This window comes from Phascolarctos cinereus, unplaced genomic scaffold (genome assembly GCF_003287225.1).
Source record: "Phascolarctos cinereus isolate Bilbo 61053 unplaced genomic scaffold, phaCin_HiC Scaffold_5;HRSCAF=322, whole genome shotgun sequence".
NCBI classification, from domain to species: domain Eukaryota; kingdom Metazoa; phylum Chordata; class Mammalia; order Diprotodontia; family Phascolarctidae; genus Phascolarctos; species Phascolarctos cinereus.
The window spans coordinates 251,762,289-251,782,115 of NW_027555958.1; the positions used below are offsets into that span (position 1 = coordinate 251,762,289).

The 19,827-nt window shown below is 44.8% G+C and overlaps 2 protein-coding genes across 3 annotated transcripts in view; both read right to left on the minus strand.

Moving 5' to 3' along the window:
- CLDN15 (claudin 15) overlaps positions 1-15,264 on the minus strand; it is a 19,256-nt gene extending 3,992 nt beyond the window's left edge. Inside the window, exons 1-3 of one of the 2 annotated variants that reach the window (XM_020966507.2) lie at positions 15,100-15,264; positions 12,886-13,387; positions 9,563-9,727 (exon numbers count right to left, since the gene is read on the minus strand). In XM_020966507.2, the coding sequence (XP_020822166.2) occupies positions 9,563-9,727; positions 12,886-13,102 (382 nt within the window). In that variant the 5' untranslated portion in view covers positions 13,103-13,387; positions 15,100-15,264. Of the gene's footprint in view, positions 1-9,562; positions 9,728-12,885; positions 13,460-15,099 lie in introns of those variants that run through there. The other variant, XM_020966508.2, reaches the window with a different exon arrangement.
- Positions 15,265-15,362: 98 nt separating this feature from the next.
- FIS1 (fission, mitochondrial 1) lies at positions 15,363-19,472 on the minus strand. The gene is made up of 5 exons (XM_020966509.2): positions 19,331-19,472; positions 17,985-18,117; positions 16,624-16,700; positions 16,105-16,210; positions 15,363-15,764 (listed from the first exon to the last, which is right to left on the minus strand). Exons 1-5 carry the CDS (start codon positions 19,373-19,375, stop codon positions 15,667-15,669), a joined length of 459 nt encoding a protein of 152 aa, XP_020822168.1. The 5' UTR covers positions 19,376-19,472; the 3' UTR covers positions 15,363-15,666.
- Between the last annotated feature and the right edge of the window lie 355 nt (positions 19,473-19,827).

The window sequence follows — 19,827 nt, forward strand, 5'->3', positions numbered from 1 at the left end:
GAGATAGGTAGCCACTGGAATTTATTGAATAGGGAGATCTGAGTGTTAGGAAGATCAATTTGACAGCTTCAGTGGAGGAACAGATTAGAGTAGGGAGACTTGAGGTAGAGAGACCAATCAGAAAAAGAAAAATCAAAAATAATAGTCCAGGCATAAAGTATATAAGGGCCTGCATGAAAGTTGTTGGAGTAATAGAGAGAAGGGGCATGTGTGAGAGATGTAACAAAAGCAGTTACAACAGGATTTGACAACTGGTTGGCTGTGGTGTTGGATATGATCTCATCTCCTCCTACATTCTCTAGCATGTTACCCATTCATCATACATCTCTCCCTATCTACTGTCAGTCAAACATTTATTAAGCACCTACTACGTGCCAGGAACTGTACCAAGCATTGCGGACACAAAAAATCGGCAAAAGACAGGACGCTCATAAACTAAGGGAAGAGAAGAGCAAACAAATATGTACAAACAAGCTATATGTAGGATAAATAGGAAATAATTCAGAAGAAAGGCACTAGAATTAAGAGGGTTTAGGAAAACCCTTCCTGTAGAAGATGGGATTTTAGATGGGATTTAAAGTTAGACAGGGAAGCCAGTAGGCAGAAATTAAGAAGGAAAGCATTCCACGGATGGGGCAGTCAGAGAAAATATCCAGAGCTGAGAGACACAGTGTCTTGTTCTGAAAAGAACCAAAAGATCAGTGTTGGAGCAAAGAGTATGGAGCAGGGAGTAACACTAGAGAGGAGGGAGGGGGCTAGGATATGAAGGCTACTGAAAGCCAAACAGAGGATTTTTTATTTGATTCTGGATTTTAATACTAGTCCCTTCCCTAACTGCCTTCAAATATGCCCAAGTGTCCTTCATTCTTAAAAAAAAAAAAATGTGTTAGGGGCAGCTAGGTGGCGCAGTGGATGGAGCACCGGCCCTGAAGTCAGGAGGACTTGAGTTCAAATCCAGCCTCAGACCAAACACCTGACACTTACTAGCTGTGTGACCCTGGGCAAGTCACTTAACCCCAGTTGCCTAAAAGCAAAAAACAAAAACAAAAAAAAAATGTGTTACACAACACTATCTCCTCAAGCTATCATCATGTATCTCTCCTCCCTTTTCCTACCGAAAGCTTAGAAGAATCCCTCTATACTCTCATTAGAGGCTCATTTCCTTTCCTCTCCCTCATTCCTCAACTCTTTTACTTCATCACTTATCTGAAACTACTCTCTCTAAATTTATCAGTATTCTCTTAATTGCCAGATCTGATGGTCTTTTCCAGTCCTCATCCTTCTTGACCTTTCTGCTGACATTTGACCCTGCTGACCACCTTCATCTCCTAGGTACTCTTGACTCTCTGAGTTTTGTAAGATTTCTCTCCAGTTCTCTTCCTACCTGTATGATTGATCTTTCTGTTTCCTTTGCTGGTTCATCATCCATCTGAAAACTGGGTATTCTCCAAGGCTCTGTCCTGGCCCTCTTCCTTTTCGACATTCTCTCTCAGTGATTTTCATCAGCTCCCATGGGTTTAATTATCATCTCTATGCAGATGACTCATAGAGCTATACATCTAGCCCCAGTCTTTCCCCTGAGTTTAAGTCCCACATCACCAACTATAGATAAACTGGATGTCACAGCCATCTCAAACTCGAAATGTATGAAATGGAACTTAGAATCTTTTCCTTTAAGCCCACCCTTCTTCCAAACCTTCTTATTTCTGGCAAAGGTACCAGCAGCTTTCCCATTTCCCAGGTCATAACCTTGGCGCTATACTTTAACTCCTCATTCTCCCTCGTCCATGTAGCCAAGCAGTTGCTAAATCTTGCCATTTCTATCTCTGCAATATCTCTACGATCCACCTCTGTCTACTCACATAGCTACCACCTTAGTTCATGCTCCCTTCACTTCTCCCCAACAGCCTCCTACTTAATCTTACTAATTCAAGTCCGTTCTCACTCCAGTCCACCTCCCATGCAGCTGCCAAATCAATTTTTCTTAACTGAATATCTGATGACGTCACTCCCTTACTCAATAAATTCCAGTACTTCCCTATTGCCTGTAGGAGAAAAAAAAATGCGTGAGTCACTTTTATAACCCTTAACAACCTGGCCCCAACCTATGTTTCCAGCCTCATTACATATTACCCCCTTTCATTCATGCTGTAATCCAGCCAGACTGGCTTACTGCTGTTCCTCACACATAATACTCCATCTCTCATTCTCCTAGCCTCCTCTGAGTTTCTGTCACACCCCTAAAATCAGCTATTTTCACTTATGTGTGTCTTATCTTTCCAACTAGACTAAGTTCCACGAAGTGGCAGAGCCCATGTCTTACTAAAATTTGAATCCACCATAGCATTTCACAGCGTCTCTTAATCTGTATTAGATGCTTATTAAAGATATGCTTTGGATCCCATCCATACTCATACTTCAATTATCACTTCTATGAAGATATAACCCAAACCTCTCTTGTGAGACCTGTATCTCCAAGTGCCCACTGGATATCTCCACCTGGTTATTCTAATGTTATCTAGCCTTAAAATGTACAAAACTGAACTTACCGATATAAGATACTAGCCCTTTCAGAAGTGAACAGTTTGGTTGCTAAAAGGGAGCAGAAAAAAAAAGAATTGTATAGAGGGAAAGGATGAAATCAACTTGTAAAAAAACACAGTCTCATAAAATATGGAGGGACATAAACTGGTCTGTCAGTCAGCTTATTTGTATGTGACTGTTTCTAGAGTTTTAAAAGTTATAATTGGCAAAGTTGGTAATCAAGTAACTGTTTGAAGACTATGGGAAGATCAAATAAAGACTACTCGTTTCAGTACTGACAGAAAGGTTAATTTCTGGAGTTTTACCTCATAAGGTAAAGTTGAGTTACTGAACATAAGAAGTCTCTTATCTGAAGCATTGAAAGAAAAAAAACCCAGCTGTGAAGAAGCCAGCAGGAGGGTAAGCTGACAGGAAGGCTTCAGCTGTTGTGCTCAGGACCTACTGAAGAAAGGAATGGCTTTGCTAATTGGCTGGAGAACTCACTGGAACAGAACCGAATTTTTCTGTTTGAACTTAATGCCTTTAAGGCCATCTATAGCCTAAGACAAGGGAGACCACTCAAAGTTGTGCCTGTTCTCTACTGCCCTCTTTGGTTTGAAAGGGAGAAATAGAGGGGAATGGAAATTTTTGCATCTGTTTTGCTGTGAGCTCTGCTTTTCTATGAAAAGAGACTTGGCTGAGAATTGATTGGACAAGACAGAATCCTGTTGAGTGAAGAAGTGGCTAAGCTCATGTGCATTGCCCAGAAAGTTAAACTGAGGAGCATTGCAGTTCTCTGGCTTAAAGGAATTGTTTGTCATTCAATGGTGAAACACTTTCTCATGGTCCTGTTATGGACAGTTGTGAGCTTTATCAGTTCAAGAGCATAAGAGCGAATTTGTTTAGAAAAAAGAGCTATAGGGGCAGCTAGGTGGCACAGTGGATAGAGAGCTCTGGTCTTGGAGTCAGGAGGACCTGAGTTCAAATCCAACCTCAGACACTAGACACTTACTAGCTGTGTGACCCTGGGTAAATCACTTAACCCTAATTGCCTCACCAAAAAGAAAAAAAAAAGCCAAAGAAAAAAGAGCTATGAGGACCAGAAGGGGAACAACTAGCAGAGAAGAATTTCATGTGGCAGGCATTGTTTCTGAACCTTCTAAGGACATCAAGACCTGCAATGCTGATTTGTGAGCTGTCCCCAAGCACATTCCCTTGCTAGGTTTCTATAATGCACACACTACTCCATCGATACTGTATGCATTGGTGAGAGAATGTGGCCTAGGTTTATGGGTGGATTATAATGTATTAATTATTTATGAATTTGCTGTATATTGAATAACTGTAATGTTAATGATTGCTTTTTGCCTTATCATTAAGTAAATATTTGTCAATGGTGTCATGGTGGCCCATTTCTTATAAATGGAAAGAATGATAAGGGTTTAGGAGTTATAGAGGTAGGTAGTAAAACTGTATCCCCCTCCCCCCAACAACAGTATTACCTCTGAGACCCCAAGAGAATTTGTCATAGCCACATGATGGTGGTCTCTCTCTGGTAACCCCAGATCTGCTGGTATGAGGGCAGGTTAGTGTGATGAGCCAGGTTAGTGAGAGTGGGGCCATGCCAGCCCCAAGTGCTATACTATATTTCCCCCCAGAACCTGGACTTCCCCCTAACTTTTCAACATATGTTAATGTTGCCATAGTCCCAGTTGTCCAATTCAAAAGTTCAGAGTCATTTTCAACTATAAACTTCTCAGTCTAGCATTCAAAGTCCTTCACAATCTGATTTCAGCTTATCTTTCTAGATGTATTTCACATATCCCTTCCTTCACTTTGCCTTCCAGCCAAAATGGCCTCCTGGCTGCTCCTTGACCTTGTTATTCCATTTTCTATCTCCATGCTTTTGTATACACTATCCACTATGCCAGGAATATACACCATCCTCACTTTTCTTTTTAAGACTTAGCTCATGTGCCTCCTCCTTTGAGAACATTTTCCTGATCCTCTTAGTAGCTACTGCTCTGTCCTTCCTTAAATAATAATTTGTTTACATACTATATCTCCCCAGGAGAATATAAACTCCTTTAAGATAGTACTGTTCTTTTTTCCCCCTCTGAATTCCTACTGTATTCCTAGCAGCATATATTCAGTCAGCTTCCAAGTCATGTTTTTTCTACCTATGAAATTCGATTCCTTTTGTTTTCTACTTCCACTACTGCCATCGATGTTCAGGTTTTCATTATGTCACTCAATTCAACAAACATTTATTAGGCACCATAGTAGGCACTAGGCCAGAATACAAAGACAAAAACAAAACAATCCCTGTCCTCAAGCAACCTAAGTTCTCCTGGTGTGCTACAATATGTATGCAGATAAATACAAAGTAATTTTAGGAAGACAAATGCTAGTAACTGAGGATGTGGGTGGAACCAATAAAGGCCTCTTATGCGAGGTGGCAACTGAGCTGTACTCATACACATGTGCGGTAGACTGTCTCTTTAAAGCCCCTTTCATAAGGAGCTCTTAATGATGAAAAGAAAAAGTGTTTTTGTGTGAAGGTAGAGATTTATATTGATCATCAAATGATATGGTATATTGCCACTGTTATGGATGAACATTTTATGTCTAATGAGTAAAAGAACCTTTATTTTAATATAAACTGTGGGTATGAAGAATCATAGCTTTCAAATGGGATTTGGGCAGTTTGGGAGAGAAAATGTTATGTGCTATAGATTTGAGGACTCAGATCACTTTGTTAGTAATGTGGCCTGATGCCTTGCTTGTATGGGAATAGTTTAATGTCAAAGAGGCAGATTTTTTCATATATTAAAAAGCAGAAAAATTAAGTGTGACAAAATATAGTTTCGAGGGCACCAAAGAGGCAGACTACCTTGTTGGAGACTTTGGAGCAGGGCAAGATGCGTATATCCCCTAATTTGCATATGTGTATTTTACATATGAGAGACTAAGAAAATGAGATCATTTAAACTAAGAAAATGAGAAATCATTTAAACACTTGGAGCCTGAGTTATGATTTTTTAAAAGACACGATTTAATAGGGGAAGTTAGAATTTTTTAACAAGGGAGTCCCTGAGAATCAGATGGTTCTCATTTAAGCCATTCTAGACAGCCAAAGAGGGCAAAACTCCTAAGAACAGTAATAGCAGGGGAAGGGGAACCGCAGAAGTGAAGACACCACAGGAGGGCAGGAAAGCTGCTCTGCCCCAGCTGGGGCTGAAGCAATCAGCTGAGGGCTTCAGCTGACTGACTCCTGATTAGACAGGGAAGTGACGTTTTTTCAGCCATGAGCTACAATGACAGACAGCCCTTGAGCGCCACTTAGAGCTGAAGAGAGGCGAAGCTTTTCAGAAGGGCTTGTTCTCTACTGCCACCTCTGGCTTCAGAAAGAAAAGCAGAGGGGGTTGGGAAGGCTATGGAAAATTCTGGTGGCCCTGCTGGATTAAAAGAATGAATCTTAAGTGTGGCAGTGAGCTCCTTTCTAATTGGACATTGTAGCACCTAGGTGGGTGGATAAGTGATAGGACTGATTTGTACAGCCAGCCCTGAGATAGCCAATCTGACTTAGACAGCCCTCAGATAGCCAGTCTGATAAGCTTGGCTGTTGTCTGGCTTAGAGAGAACCACTGTTCATATTAAGAGTTAGCCCTGTCTCTTTCTGTCGGCGCTTCCCCTGGAGGGGCCACTATCTCTTCACCGGCACCATGCCTGCCCTCAGACCTCTCGTAAAGCCTAAAATCGTCAAGAAGAAGACCAAGAAGTTCATCCGGCACCAGTCTGACAGATCAAGAGAAACTGGCGTAAACCAAGAGGCATTGACAACAGGGTGCGAAGACGATTCAAGGGCTAGATCTTGATGCCCAATATTAGTCATGGAAGCAATAAGAAGACCAAACACATGTTCCCAAGTGGATTCAGGGAAGTTTTTGGTACACAACGTCAAAGAGCTAGAAGTGCTTCTGACGTGCAACAAATCTTACTGTGCCGAGATTGCTCACAAAGTGTCCTCCAAGAATCGGAAAGTCACTGTTGAGAGAGCAGCTCAGCTAGCCATCAAAATTGCCAATCCAAATGCTAGACCAAGGAATGAAGACAATGAGTAAAATACTTTGCACATTTTTATTTGGGTTAAATAAAGCTTCTGATTACTACCAAAAAAAAAAGTTAGCCCTTTCTAAACACCCTGTTAAGAATGATGGTTAATTGTGAGAGCTTATAAAATCAATGTTCAAGTGGTTGAGAAGAATGTGTATTGCAATGTATTTTATTACTTATGTATTTGCTTTAATAGATTAGTATCTATTGTGAAAGGCTGGCTGTGAAGATAAACACAGATGGGGGGCTCAAGAGTTTAGAGTCCTGAATAGGAAAAGTATATTTCTCCTCAACAAGGTTACCTTAGGACCCTGAGAGGGTTTGAATGTAACCATGTGATGGTGGCCTATCTTTGGGAACTGGGACCTGCTACTTTAAAAGTAGGTTCAAAGAGTGAGCAAAACCCAGAAAGAAGTAGCATGTTTCACACACCTAGCTGAGACGTATAAAGCCCCAGGCTTGATGTAGTAGGAGGGATGATGTTCCACAGCACCTGTAGTTACCAGACCTCAACGTAACACACACACTTATCTCATTACATTGTGGGGACACTGCAACAGACTATATATGCATTACCACTGGCACACAAAGAACACAGAGGTGGGAGAAAGAATTCACATACAAAGAACAGCTAGCAGGCCAGTCTGACTGGAACGAGGAAAGCTAGACTGAAGCCAGATTGTGGAAGGCTTTAGGTGTGAAGCTGAGGAGTGTATACTTTATCTTAGAAGAAATGAGGAGCCACTAAAGATTTTTGAAATTTCTGACAAATGTATTTTACATCCTAAAACACAAGGTGTATTTCACAAATACCAATTTGGCAGGTGGGTGGAAAATAGATTGGAGAAGCGAGAGACTGGAAACAATAGTCCAGATGACAGGTGATGATCAACCCTGAAGTAGGGTCGATGCTACGTGAGCCAAAAGAATTGGGCAATGTGAGAGATGTTACAGAACTACAACTGACAAGCCTTGGCAACTGATTGGATATGGGGGCTGCGGAAGAAGTAAGAGTCAAGGCTGACACTAAAGTGAACTGGGTATCTGTTAAATTAGTGGTGTTCTCAACAGAAACAGGGAAGGTTTGAAAGAGAGCTGGTTTTAGAGAAAAAGATAATGCATTCTGTTTTGGAAATATTAAGTTCAACATGTCTACAAATCATCCAGTTGGAAATATTCAATAGACAGTAGGTTATTTGGGACTGGACAGAGCTAGGAGAGAGATTAGGGCTAGATATAGAGGTAGATCTGGGAACTGTCTGTATAAAGGTACTAATTGACCCCATGATGAAATCATCAAGAGGGAGAAAGAAGGTCCAGGACAGAGCTTTGGGGGATGCAAACTAAGTGTGGATATCACAGAAGCCAAAGGAGAAGGCTATTACAATGGCCCTGACTCAATCTATTTAATAGTCACCCAATGTGACTAAGTATTTCAATATAATTGGTTTTCATTGTTATCCTATGTTATCTTCTTTTATGCATTCAAAAACATTATTCTGAGGAGGGGTCTGTGGGTTTCAGCAGATGGCCAGAGGAGTCCAGGACACAAAAAGGTTAAGCACCTCCTCTGGTACATCCCTCATTCACATGGCTGGCTCCCAAAATGATTTTCCTAATGCCTCAGTCATGTCACTCCTAATCTAGCAGAGATCCACAACAACATGGTTCCAGTGTTTTTTTCCCACCTGATTTCACATACTTTCTTACATATATTTACCCTGAGCTGTCCAGCTGCTCTGAATGACTTGCTGTTTCCTTACCTCATCTGCCCTTTCTTGTCTTTGTGACTTTGCTTTTTCATCTTCTCACATCCCATTCAACCGTCTGTGCTGGCCCCAACTTCAAGTCCCTGCATCTACTCCAAGCTTTGCCTTGTGCACCCAAAGAACCATCTGACCTCCAGAGACCAAGCCCTGAAGGAATTACTCTATTCAAAGTGAGATGTCCAGATTGATGATCAAGTAAGAGCAAATTCACACAGCCCAAGCCATACTTCCAATCAAATCCAGCCGTCCACCTCAGCCTTCTTCTTGCTATCCACTCAAGCCAGCACATACCCAATCCCCTCCAGTAATTAAATCAATACAACCATTGTTTCTAGATGTCAATGCCCTGTCCTACACCTCCACTCTCAACCCTTGGAACTTCCCAGACTAAAACACCCTTCCCTGGTCATTACTCTCCTATTTGTGTTATCTCCCCCATTAGAATGTGAGCTCCTCTAGGGCAAGGGTTGTCTCATTTTTATGTTTGTATTCTCAGCACTTAGCACTGGGTGCTTAGTAAGCACTTAATAATTGTTTTTCATTCATCTCCTCTAGCTGAAATACACCCTACCTTTCTTCATTCTGAAATCTTTCCCATATTTCATGACCCATTTTAAATACTACTTCCTCTGAGAAATCTTCCATTATCCCCTCAGTGTTCTTTCATCTGAACTCCAACAGCACTTTTCTTGCATTTTCTTATGTATTTCAAATGTTCTCTTCCTTCTCAACTCTTCCTGGTGTGCTTTTTCTCACTTATTCTATCATGTTCTACCTTATATTACATCCACCTGTGTGCAATGTCACATCTCCTTTCCCTCCCCACTTCAGTCTCAATTAGTTTTGTTTTTATCTTTGTGTTCTCTATGCCTTGCACAAAGTAGGGACTTAATAAACTGAAGGTTCTTCATTATGGTTATCTGTGTACATGTTTTATCTTCCATATTAGATTGTAAGTTCCTTTGAAAGCAGGGACTATGTCCTACTGATATTTCATATCTCTTCTCAATACCCAGAATAAGGCAGTTCAGGTGGAAGATGAAAGTGGCAGGTGTGATACTGCTTGGCAGGGCTACAAGATAAATAGGACAAACCCGCTCAGGTCCCTCCAGAATGTCCAAGGTTTCCTCTGACAATTGTGCCCATTTTCTTACCAGCCAGTATGTGCAGGGCCCCCGAAGCAGCAGCCAGCCTGGCCTTGCCCTCAGATGTCAGAGACCCAATTTGTGTACATCGCAGGCCAATAATGCCTAGAAGGACGCTCAGGGAACTTAAAACGATGCCTGTGATCATGAGTGCCCGGCAAGCCTGGATGGTTCCTGGGGGGAGGGGGGTAAAGGGAAGGTCATAATGGTTAGCCCCATGCCTCTATGCCCCATTCCCATCCTCTCAAAGAAACCCATTTCTGCCTTCCTTTAGCCCCTATTGCAACTTTAGCCCTTGCAGGACCTGTGGAAGAGAGGAAATATAGCACGTTCTCCTTCCCTGGGCTCAGCTTCCCCCATTTCCCCATGAGCTCCCTATAATAGCCCCTTCCTTCCTTACAATGGTTCATCCCACCAGTTCTGACCCCAGGATTCAGGAAAACCCCCATATCATTTTGAAGTGTGATCTTTGTCTTCCTGTAAAAGAGAGGAGGATCAACAACAGTATCCTGGGGCTGAGGTAAGAAGTATTACCCCTTTCCTAATCTAAAGCATCGAGTTTTCAGGAACTGACTACAAGCACCACCTATCTCCTTGACTTTCTCTCTCCTTTCTCTCAACAATTGCCCAATACTCCTAAGGACCTTGGCCCCCTCTCCTGGGGTGGGGCAGAGCTGCTGCTGAAGGGAGGTAAGAGACTGGCTTATGGCCAGGAAAGAGACTACAGAACCAGGGGGGAGGGCAGGGAAAGGTCGAAGGAGGGACAAAGTACTCTGGGAGTACTCCCATTCTGAGCCCTTCACTTCCCTCCTAGGTTTCTGTCCCCTTTGTATGACTGCTCTCCATTCCTCTCTCCACCATCTCATGAGACCCCTCTGCCCTCAACTCTGGACCCTCAAATCTTTGGTGCTGAGGGGGAAGAAAATAATCTGAGACCCACAAGTGTCAAGTGTTGAAGGTACCTTAAAGACCATCTCTCATCCAACTTCCTCATTTTCACAAAAGAGGAAGTTGCACCACAGAAAAGGGAATGGACTTATCCCAGATTTCGCAGCAAATCAGATCACAGACTATGTCAATAATAATTGCAACATGGGGAGGGGGAGACAACCAGGAGGGGCTCCCCACCCCAGACAGTAAGGTAAGGAGATAAACAGCTCCTTCCTCCCTATCATCCCTAGGCAGTAGTATGGTCACACTCCTACCAGAAAAACCTGATCCTTCTCAGACCCACAGAGATAAGAGGTCGTCTTAAGGACTATGGCAAAACTAGCATCCTTCCTAGAGAATATTATTATAGGAGATATAATGATACAGTAGACTTGTTCTGGGAATCGGGCAAACTGCTCAACCACAATCTTAGTATATGATTTGGGCTTTGGTATTCTTAACTATAACGAGTCCCTTCCAGCTCTGATGATCTGTAGTTCTAAGGTCCCTGAGGGTTAAAGACAGCTTCCAAAAGGATTCTGGGAACAGAATTGTGCTTCTACCATTCTATTTCTATTCAGGGGAATAACCTGTGGAACTATCTCCCAAGAGGGGAGCACTGGAAAGAATCTGGTGTGTTAGGGTGGGGTGAATCTGGGTGAAGCTCCTGAGATGCTCAGAGGCTACAATAAAACCCTCCCTAGGAGTCTGTAAAATGCAAGATTTCTCCTGCCCTCAAACCCTTGGAAGGTGTATCAACCTCACTGGTAGGTAATAGAAGAATGGAAAGACATTAGATTGGAGTCAAGAGGAACAAAGTTCAAATATGGTCTCTGTTACTTATTATTTGTGTGACCTTGGGTCCCTTCTCAGGCCCATTTTCTCTTCAGTAAAATAAAGGATTTGGATTAGATATCTCTAAGGTCCTGCCAACTCTAAAGCCTGTAATTCTGTTGTTCTACAGGGTCAATATCTTTCCCTCTCCATCTCAGGCAATAGAAGAAGCGTCAAACACATGGCCTCACACAGCCGACAACACTCCTGAGTGTGGCCAAAACTAGATTAAAATGTACTTGGGAAATATTTAACTAAATTTTAAAAAATACAAGAAAACATAATGTGAATATATGGCCCACAGAGATCCTTATGTACAGTTTAGTGGCCCACATTTCTATTTGACCTCAACACCACTGATCTACAAGGAATGAAGTGTGAGGCCTGAGGTGGGGGGAGGTTCCAGGGTAGCAGAAAGTAGGGCCTGGTGCCAGAAAGAGTAGACTCCCATCCTAGGGAAGAAACAGGTCTTGGAAGCTAAAGTGAAGCTTGAAAAAGAGGAAGGTAGGACTTGAGACTTGGGCCTGTCATGATGTTATATGTGAAAAGGTAAAGGCCACAGGATATCATTTTAACCCATGCTCCACTCCTCTTCCACCTAGGAGAGCTGTTTTAGGAGCTATAAGGAAAGTTATTACATTGTGGACACAGCAACCTGTAGTGAGCCTGGGAAACTGCCACAGAATCCTGAGAGATCCTTCTGATTGTCTGTGGACATACAGTGAGGACCACACCCAGGCCACTGCGGACAGTGAGAGCTGAAGGTCATTCCTTCTGAATACAGTATGAAGTTATAGAACCAAAGAATATCAGAGCTGAAAGGTGTCTACAGGTGCATCTATCCCAGCTCGTTCAGATCACTATTATGAATTTTCAAGGTTATAGAGTGACAGATGCCATTCAAGGTACCACTATTATTCCCCATCCCAAGTGCAGTGAGAGTCACAGCAATTTATGCAACACGCCTAGCCCAGACACATGGCTTCTCACCAGTAACTTCTGGCCACGGTCCCTGCCCCTCAAGGCATAGTACAGGGCTATATCAGTCAAGGTAAAATGTGAGGCTTGAGAAGCAGGTGCTGCCCTCCCCACTCCCCATTTGTAAAACAGAGGGTCAAAACTTGAAGAGACCTTAAAACATAGAACAAAGAGTCAGAGCTCTTAGAAATCTTCTACCATTTACTCTTCCCCCATTTTATAAAAGAGGAAACTAAGACCCAAAGAGGTTGCACAGAAAAGGCTGGGTGAGGTGCCCAAAATCATTCAATATCCTTCCTGTTACACCAAGCTGCCTGCCAGACACAATGCTTTCCCATTTTTCTCCCTTGCAGAGTAGAGGATATAATCCGAATAATGTAGATTCCAAGCTGAAAAGGACATTAGAGATCATCTAATACTATATCTTATATATAGAAGAGAAAAACTAAGGCCCAGAGATTAAGTGACTTTCTCAAGGACACCCAGGTAGTAACAGAAATGGAATTCAATCCTGTTCCTTCCCCTTTTGGGGCTCCTTTTTCCTAGTGAACTGTCCCTTCCCCCCTTCCCCCCCACACCCAAAATTGTACCAGACAGGGCAAGCAAGGAGGGAAACTCCCAGCAGTTGTAGACACCAGTGGAGTCTGTGGCGCAGCTGTACCAGAGGTTCTCAAAGATGGTCGATGTTGTAATGACATTGCCATAGACAGAAGACACACGCCAATAGCTGTTGAAAAGTGTCACTCCAAGCATCAGTAGCCCCAGCGCACCCAAGAAGAATCCAAGTATCTCTACAGCAACTGACATGATGGGAAGTCTAGGGGCACCTGGGAGGCAGAGAGATTAGAGTCCGAGCCTCTGAAACTGCAAGTCAGGAACCTGGGTTGGGGGGTGGGGGGGACGAGAAAGGGCTGGGGGGAGGAGCTCCCTTTCACTCTGACTGGGGCTCTTCACGTTGAGTTTTTCCAATGTCTCCTTCTCTGTTCTCTTTTGGGGGCTCTTCTCTCTGCCAAGTTTCTGTCTGTCTCTTGGGATCTGTCTCTGACTCTCTGCTCTCCGGTTAGTTCCAGGACTAAGCAGAGAGAGCTACAGCTGCTGACAACAGAGATGAGATGCAATGAGCAGGCCAAAAGTCCACCCTCTCCTCTCCTCCCCCACCCCACTCCACCCCAGGTCCGCCTAAGGCTCCCCACCCCCTCCCATCTCCAGGAGGAGGAATTGACCGGAGTTAACGGAAATACCCAGGAAGATACCCCATGGGAAGGGAGGGGCCAGTGTGGGGGAGGCAGAGGGAGGTGTGTATCTGTATAGGCTCAACTTGCATGTTGGAAGGAGGGGGAAATAGGGAGACTTAGAGAACAGGGAGACGACAGTAGAGATTTAAACTGTAGTCCTCTCCTTCTCCTCTTCCACCCAATCCTGTTATCTTCTTGTCTATCCCTTCCTAAGACTTAATTTTAAGAGATGCTGAAAAGAGCAGGGAAGTGCCTAAGGAAGGTATAGAGAAGGCCCGCCCCAGCACAGCCAGAATGGTCTTAAGACTCCCTTACTAGTAGCCCCTGGGTGATAAGAAGCACAATCCCAGTCACTCCAAGGATTAGAAGGGAGGTTCTTTGGGTCCTCACTGAAGGGATGGTATGAGAGTGGAAACATGTTGCCACTGTACTCGAAACCCAAGCTCCATTCACCACCTCCCTCTCCCTGGTCCCCCACCAGAAGGCTCGGCTTTTTTTTTTTTTTTGGAATGCTGGTTGACCTTGGACCTTGGGCACCCAAGGAGGGAGGGGAACAGGTCACAGGCCCTGAACGTCATCCCACGTAATCTCCTTTAATGAGCCCAGAGTTCTTAGGATTTGTCATCAACTGTAGTAATGAAGATGGATTGGAAACTACAAGCTACTGTACTGTGCCCTTGCCTTTTAGAGATAGGGGGATCCTGCTTCTCAGCACCTGCACCCTCCCTTAGAGCCTAAGGATTCAGATTTTTAGGAATAAAGACCAGTTTCCTGTCATCTAGCAGGCAGCCCCTGGCAAAGAGAGCTGGTAGGACATCAGCCTTACTCTCCACCCTCCATTAAGGAAAGCAGGTAATATTCTTGAAGTTAAGGGGGATCATTGAGTCTCTAAGAATACGGCTGCTAATGCTTGGAGTGATGCTCCCCCACATCCACTGCTAAGTCCTGGTTTGCAGCCCCACAAAGATCCTCTGACAAGATCACATGCTATCACACTAAGCCGGAATGGGTTAAAACTTAGGGGTCTGCTCCACCCCATCTTGTACCTCCCACTCATCATCACCAGGTATCTGCTCCACCCCCTTCCCTCCTCCCTGTGCCTTCCCTCTTAGGCCTGAACCTGCACTGGGCCTGGTGTAGGCTGTGGAACGAGAAGTATGTGATGAAGCAACTCGATGCTCGGCCTGGCACCAGAGATGTGAGACGCTAAAGAGCAAGGCAATAACTGAGCTGGAATGGGAGAAAACTGGAGTCTGCATCTTCTAATCCAAAATCTAATTATCAGGGATCTAAGATCCTGAGATTTTTCCTTAACATCTGTTTTCAAGCCCTGGGTACCTCAGTTTCCCCTTCCGCCTCAAGAGGAGGGACTTGATGGAGGAAGCAGGGAGACAAAAGGAGGGGAAGGGTGGGAGCTACAAAGGAAGCTAAAAGGAAGAAACCCATAGCAACCAGTCCCCACCCACTGCCACCCCCTTCCACCAAGTTGGTACGGAAAACTGCACATCCTACAGCTGCAGCCGAGTGGGTCAGAGGGCAACAGGACACTTAAGATTTAGTCTTACTTACCTCAGCTCTTCCCCACTGTGCCCCCTAGTTTCTGCCCTTCCTCACGCTGAGATCTATGCCACCACTTCTGGGTGCTACCACTGTTCAATGTCATAGGGGAGGAGAGCTTAGAGTCAGGCCTCTAAATTTCTGGGCAAAAGAGGACATAAGACAAAAAAAGCACAAAACTGGGAAATGCCAGAGAGGAATGACATCCCTGTTTGCCACTCTATTCCCCCCTCCCCCCATTAATCCCCACCTTATTCAAGACACAGAAGCCTCAGTTCAGAGCCCTCAGTTTTATTTACATTCTACCAAAGCACAAAATCCCAAGGGAGGACAAGTCTCGGGAAAGAAATTGAAGGGCATGAAGTAATCAGGGAAGAAACTGGGAAGGGAATGAAGATGGAGGGAAGAGGGTAGAACAGAAAGAAAGGTACAAAAGAGACAGGGCCCTCCCCCTCCCCCCATCTTTAAACATCCTCAGTATCAGCAACTCCATGGCCCCAACTGGCGGCTTCATCTCCCGGGGGGTGGGGAGGGGGGCAGGTCAGAGGTGTGTTCCAAGGATAGCAGAGATGGAGCAACTCAAGACTTAGACTTGGACACAGCAAGTCCAATTAGCCCAGCGAGCCCAGCCACACCCAGAGCCATGCCCCCCACGATGGCCATGCCTACCAGCCCATCTGGAGAGAAGAAAACAGTGTGAGAACTTGAATGAGAAACCCAATTCTCTAAATCCCCTTCCCCTGATATACCACTGATTGCCTCTCAATGCCTCCTCAAATGTTTACCTATGAAATAACATGGAGAAAGGAATGGGCCTGAAGAGCATAAAGACTTCTGGGGAGAGTGAGGAGTCAAGGCTAAGAGAAAAATGCAAGTTTTTCCAAGTACCAGACAATGGGTAACTTGGGAGATCTGATGATGGGGGGCTATGGTTGGGAAGGTACCTTGGGAGGAGTCAGGAGTTCAGAGAGAGCTGCAAGTGAGGGGTATATGAGGCAGGAAGAGAGGAAGACTCACCTTTCTTCATAGCCTTATCAATAAGGCTTTCTAGTTCCTTGGCCTGGTTGTTCTGGGGCTCGGTCTGCAGTAACCCTCTCACATACTTCAGAGCCTTCTCATATTCCTGTGTGGAGTAGATGGGTGCTTACAAAAAGGACACCCACTGTTTTTCCCTTCTCCCTCTCTTCCTGGACCAGGGGCCATACTCCCCCACGCCTGTGCCCATCCCAAGCCTGTCTAATGCAGTGTAGTTCATAAACAGCACCAGCTGTGTGGGGGAGATAAGACAGGAGAGATAACAACCTGATACTTGAGGCTGAACCCAACTCACTCCCCATGCCCTCAGTACCTGTTCCCATCTTTCCCTTATCCTTCCCTCCAGCTTCCTGACTCACTGACACTAACTCCACCCTAACACCACTCCAGCAGTGCCCTTTCCCCATTCAAATGGTACTATTATGAATTAAGAATGCAATAATTCAGAATACAGCACACTGAAGCCAGAAGGGAAAGAGAGAAACCAGGGAGGTCCCTCACCTTGAGGCGGTAGTTCCCCACAGCCAAGTAGAAGACATAATCTCGTTGCTCCTCTTTGCTTCCTTTAGGTAGCAGTTCTAGGGAAGGGGTAGAAGGAAACCACATCCAGGCTGAAATGCCCTCTGTGACCCTGGGAAAGTTAGTGCCCTAGTCTGGGCCCTCACTGACCCTACCTACCCCCAACCAGCCCTCTCTGATTCCAAGGATGGCATTAACATGACATGCACTGCTTCAGCGTGCATTGGCAGGAAGTATTAGTTCCAAGGTCTACTCATTAATCTGCATGAGGGAAAATCAAGGCACAGATAATACTATAAAATAACAGTATCACACACATCACTTTTACTTGGCTTTGGCCAGTGCTGAATAATTTGGCTAGAGTTCCTTTCCCCTTTTCAAATACCAGCACAAAAGTTGCTTCCAGGAAGCCTTTCTTGATTGACCCCTACCCAAGTTTGATGTTTTTTTATTCTATGACTTCTGTTTTATAGACTGAATTTGGTGTGCTGTTCTGCCATAGGGCCTTTAAAATCTCTACATGTTGTCCTGTCACACAACTTAAGTTGGATGCCTGGAGAGCCATCTTACTACTGTGTTTAAAAAAAAAATCTAAAATTTTGAAACATATACAGGGGTACTTATTTGCAGCACTAAAAAATCTTACTTTTATGTAAATAAAGTTCTTTTCTTTTAAGGCAATTGGGGTTAAGTGACTTGCCCAAGGTCACACAGCTAGTAAGCGTCAAGTGTTTGGTTTGAGGCCGGATTTGTACTCAGGTACTCCTGACTTCAGGGCCAGTGTTCTATCCATTACATCACCTAGCTGCCCCAAGGTTTTTTTTACAGACCAATTTTTCTATAGCAAGGTTAGTGTTTACTAATCATTAATTATTCTATCAAAGTCTAGAAAAATTTAAAGCCAGTTTCTGAACCAATAAAGACTGATTAGTAAAGGGTCTCTTTATCAATGAGAAACCATATAAAAATGCCATTTAACTCATAATTTTTGAGAAATACATTTACAGGTAAATCTGTTACACTGCCCCCAGCCACCAATAAAAGGCTTCAAACAGAGAAGCTATTTCAAAGGAATGAATATCTGAGTATTTACCAACCAATGACAAGGGTAGTGGCAAGGAAAGTGTTGAAAGAAACCTGTCTGGGATTGTCTTGGGAAAATTCACATATGCAGAACTGAGAGTTGACTGCATTATGAAGTCTTGTGCTGAGAATAAGACCTCTAAGACAAGAGGATGAGTCAAAGGGCTAAGACCAATGGCAGAGGAGATGGATAGGAGGGTTATAGTTGTCAATAAAGAAAACTGGGAAAAAGAGAGGAACTGGGGAACTAGGCACCTCACCCTCCAGCAGCCCGATGCCCTTTCGGATGTCATCATTGTATTTGCTCCGCACCAAACACCAGGCATACTCAAACTGAGTGCTGTGTGACACGGAGCCCCCTGCCTGCTCTGTCTGGAACTTCTTCTCGAATTTCTGCCACCAGAGAGAAGAATGATTCAGATCAAGCAGCAAGGAAACATTACCACCCTCAGAGCATCCTCCTCTCCTTGTCCTCCATTACTACTACTGCCTAATGTGGCAGACTCCCTCCCCTCTTCCCTTCCCTTAACTAACCAAGGCATCCGACCATCCCAGTCCCTGGCAAGTCTCTAATTGCAGTGGCTCCTACTCACTAACACCATCCCTCACAAACACCCTTAAGAAAGGCATTGCCAATAGGATATAGAAATCTATCCTGCCCTACATGAAAATGGAAGGTGAAGGGGATAAGAGAAAGGGGGGCGGGGAGGTGATAGCAGGAAGGGCAGATTAGGGGAAGGGGTATTCAGAATGCACGCAGTCTTGGGATGGGTAGGAGGTGCGAGATGGGAAGAAAATTTGGAACTCAAAATCTTGTGGAAGTGAATGCTAAACACTAAAAATAAATAAATAACAAAATTAATAATAATAACAAGAAGAAGAAGAAGAAAGGCATTGCCAGTTGCCTGCAGGCATGAGGTGAAGAAGCAACCTGACTGTTACTACAGGAGCCACCTCCAGAGCTGATCCCAGACCTAACCAAGGACTGGACCCTTCAGTGTCCACCTCTGGTGCAAAGCTCATGAGCTTCCCTCACTCTCCACTTCTTTGCCCCCTCCCTAGAGGAGGACTCAAGGCTGGGCACTCATAGTACATCCTCACCCTCTCCAAAACTCACAAGGTTGGGGACCATTTCTACCCCCACCCCGAGGGGCTCGAGAGATTCCGCTTCCCTTTCCCCTCGGAGACCCAGGCGACAATCTCTCCCTCTCCTATTCCCTTTGGGAATCCAGGCGATCATAAGCCCCTCCTCAATTCCTCTCAAGAACCAGGTATCCATCTCCGCCCTAAATTCCTCTCAAAGACCTAGGTATCCACCTCTGCCCCGACTTCTGCTCAGAGACTCAGGCATCCATCTTCTCCCAGGCTCCCTCAAACCCTCTGACAAAATTCCGGGGTGCTGAAGATGAAAAACTACAGTCCCCACCAAACCCTGAGCAAAGAGGCAGATATCCAGAGGGTGGCGGCCCCCGAGAGCTTCTGGGATTTGTAGTTCTATAGCGTCCCCACAGAAGAAGGGAAGGTAGATAGGCCCAACCCAGCCTTTCAGCCCTTAGGGACACGCGCCTCCGGGTTCCTCCTGCTCTCTCCCGAAGCAGGGCCTCACCACTAAATCGTCAACGGCCACCAGCTCGCTCAGCACGGCCTCCATAGCCACCAACTACCCTGCGTACTTCTCAAACCCAAGCCACCAGAACCTTCGCCATCTCTAATGCTTCCTGAGAAGGACCGGAAGTTAATTCCGCTGCCCTACTATATTTAACCAATCACCGAATACAGCCTAACGTCAACTTCCCGCCTCCAAGTCATCGAGAAACGTTAATAGCCAAATTTCACCTCACTCCAGAGGTTGGGCGGGGTTAGGGGAATGCCTCACCAATGCGCAGACTCTCAGTAAAAGATGGGGCCGCCGCCAGAACCATGAAACTAAGGTACTGGGACACCACGCCACATGGCCCGGAAGTATACACGCCCTGACGCTTCCTCCCCCCCCCCCCCGCCGTGGCTACTCTAGGACAGCAGCGCCTCGTCTCGATGGCTGACCTTAGCAATTGGAGGCTTGTGAAGGAATTGGTGGAAGGCAAAATAGGACCAGCGTGGAAA

Coding starts and splice junctions, on each gene's coding strand:
- FIS1 (XM_020966509.2), bottom strand. CDS start 19,375: ATGGAGGCCGTGCTGAGCGAGCTGGTGGCCGTTGACGATTTAGTG. Junction 16,701..17,984: donor GGGCATCGGGCTGCTGGAGG/GTGAGGTGCCTA, acceptor CCCCTTCCCTAG/AACTGCTACCTAAAGGAAGC. Junction 16,211..16,623: donor TGGGGAACTACCGCCTCAAG/GTGAGGGACCTC, acceptor TACTCCACACAG/GAATATGAGAAGGCTCTGAA.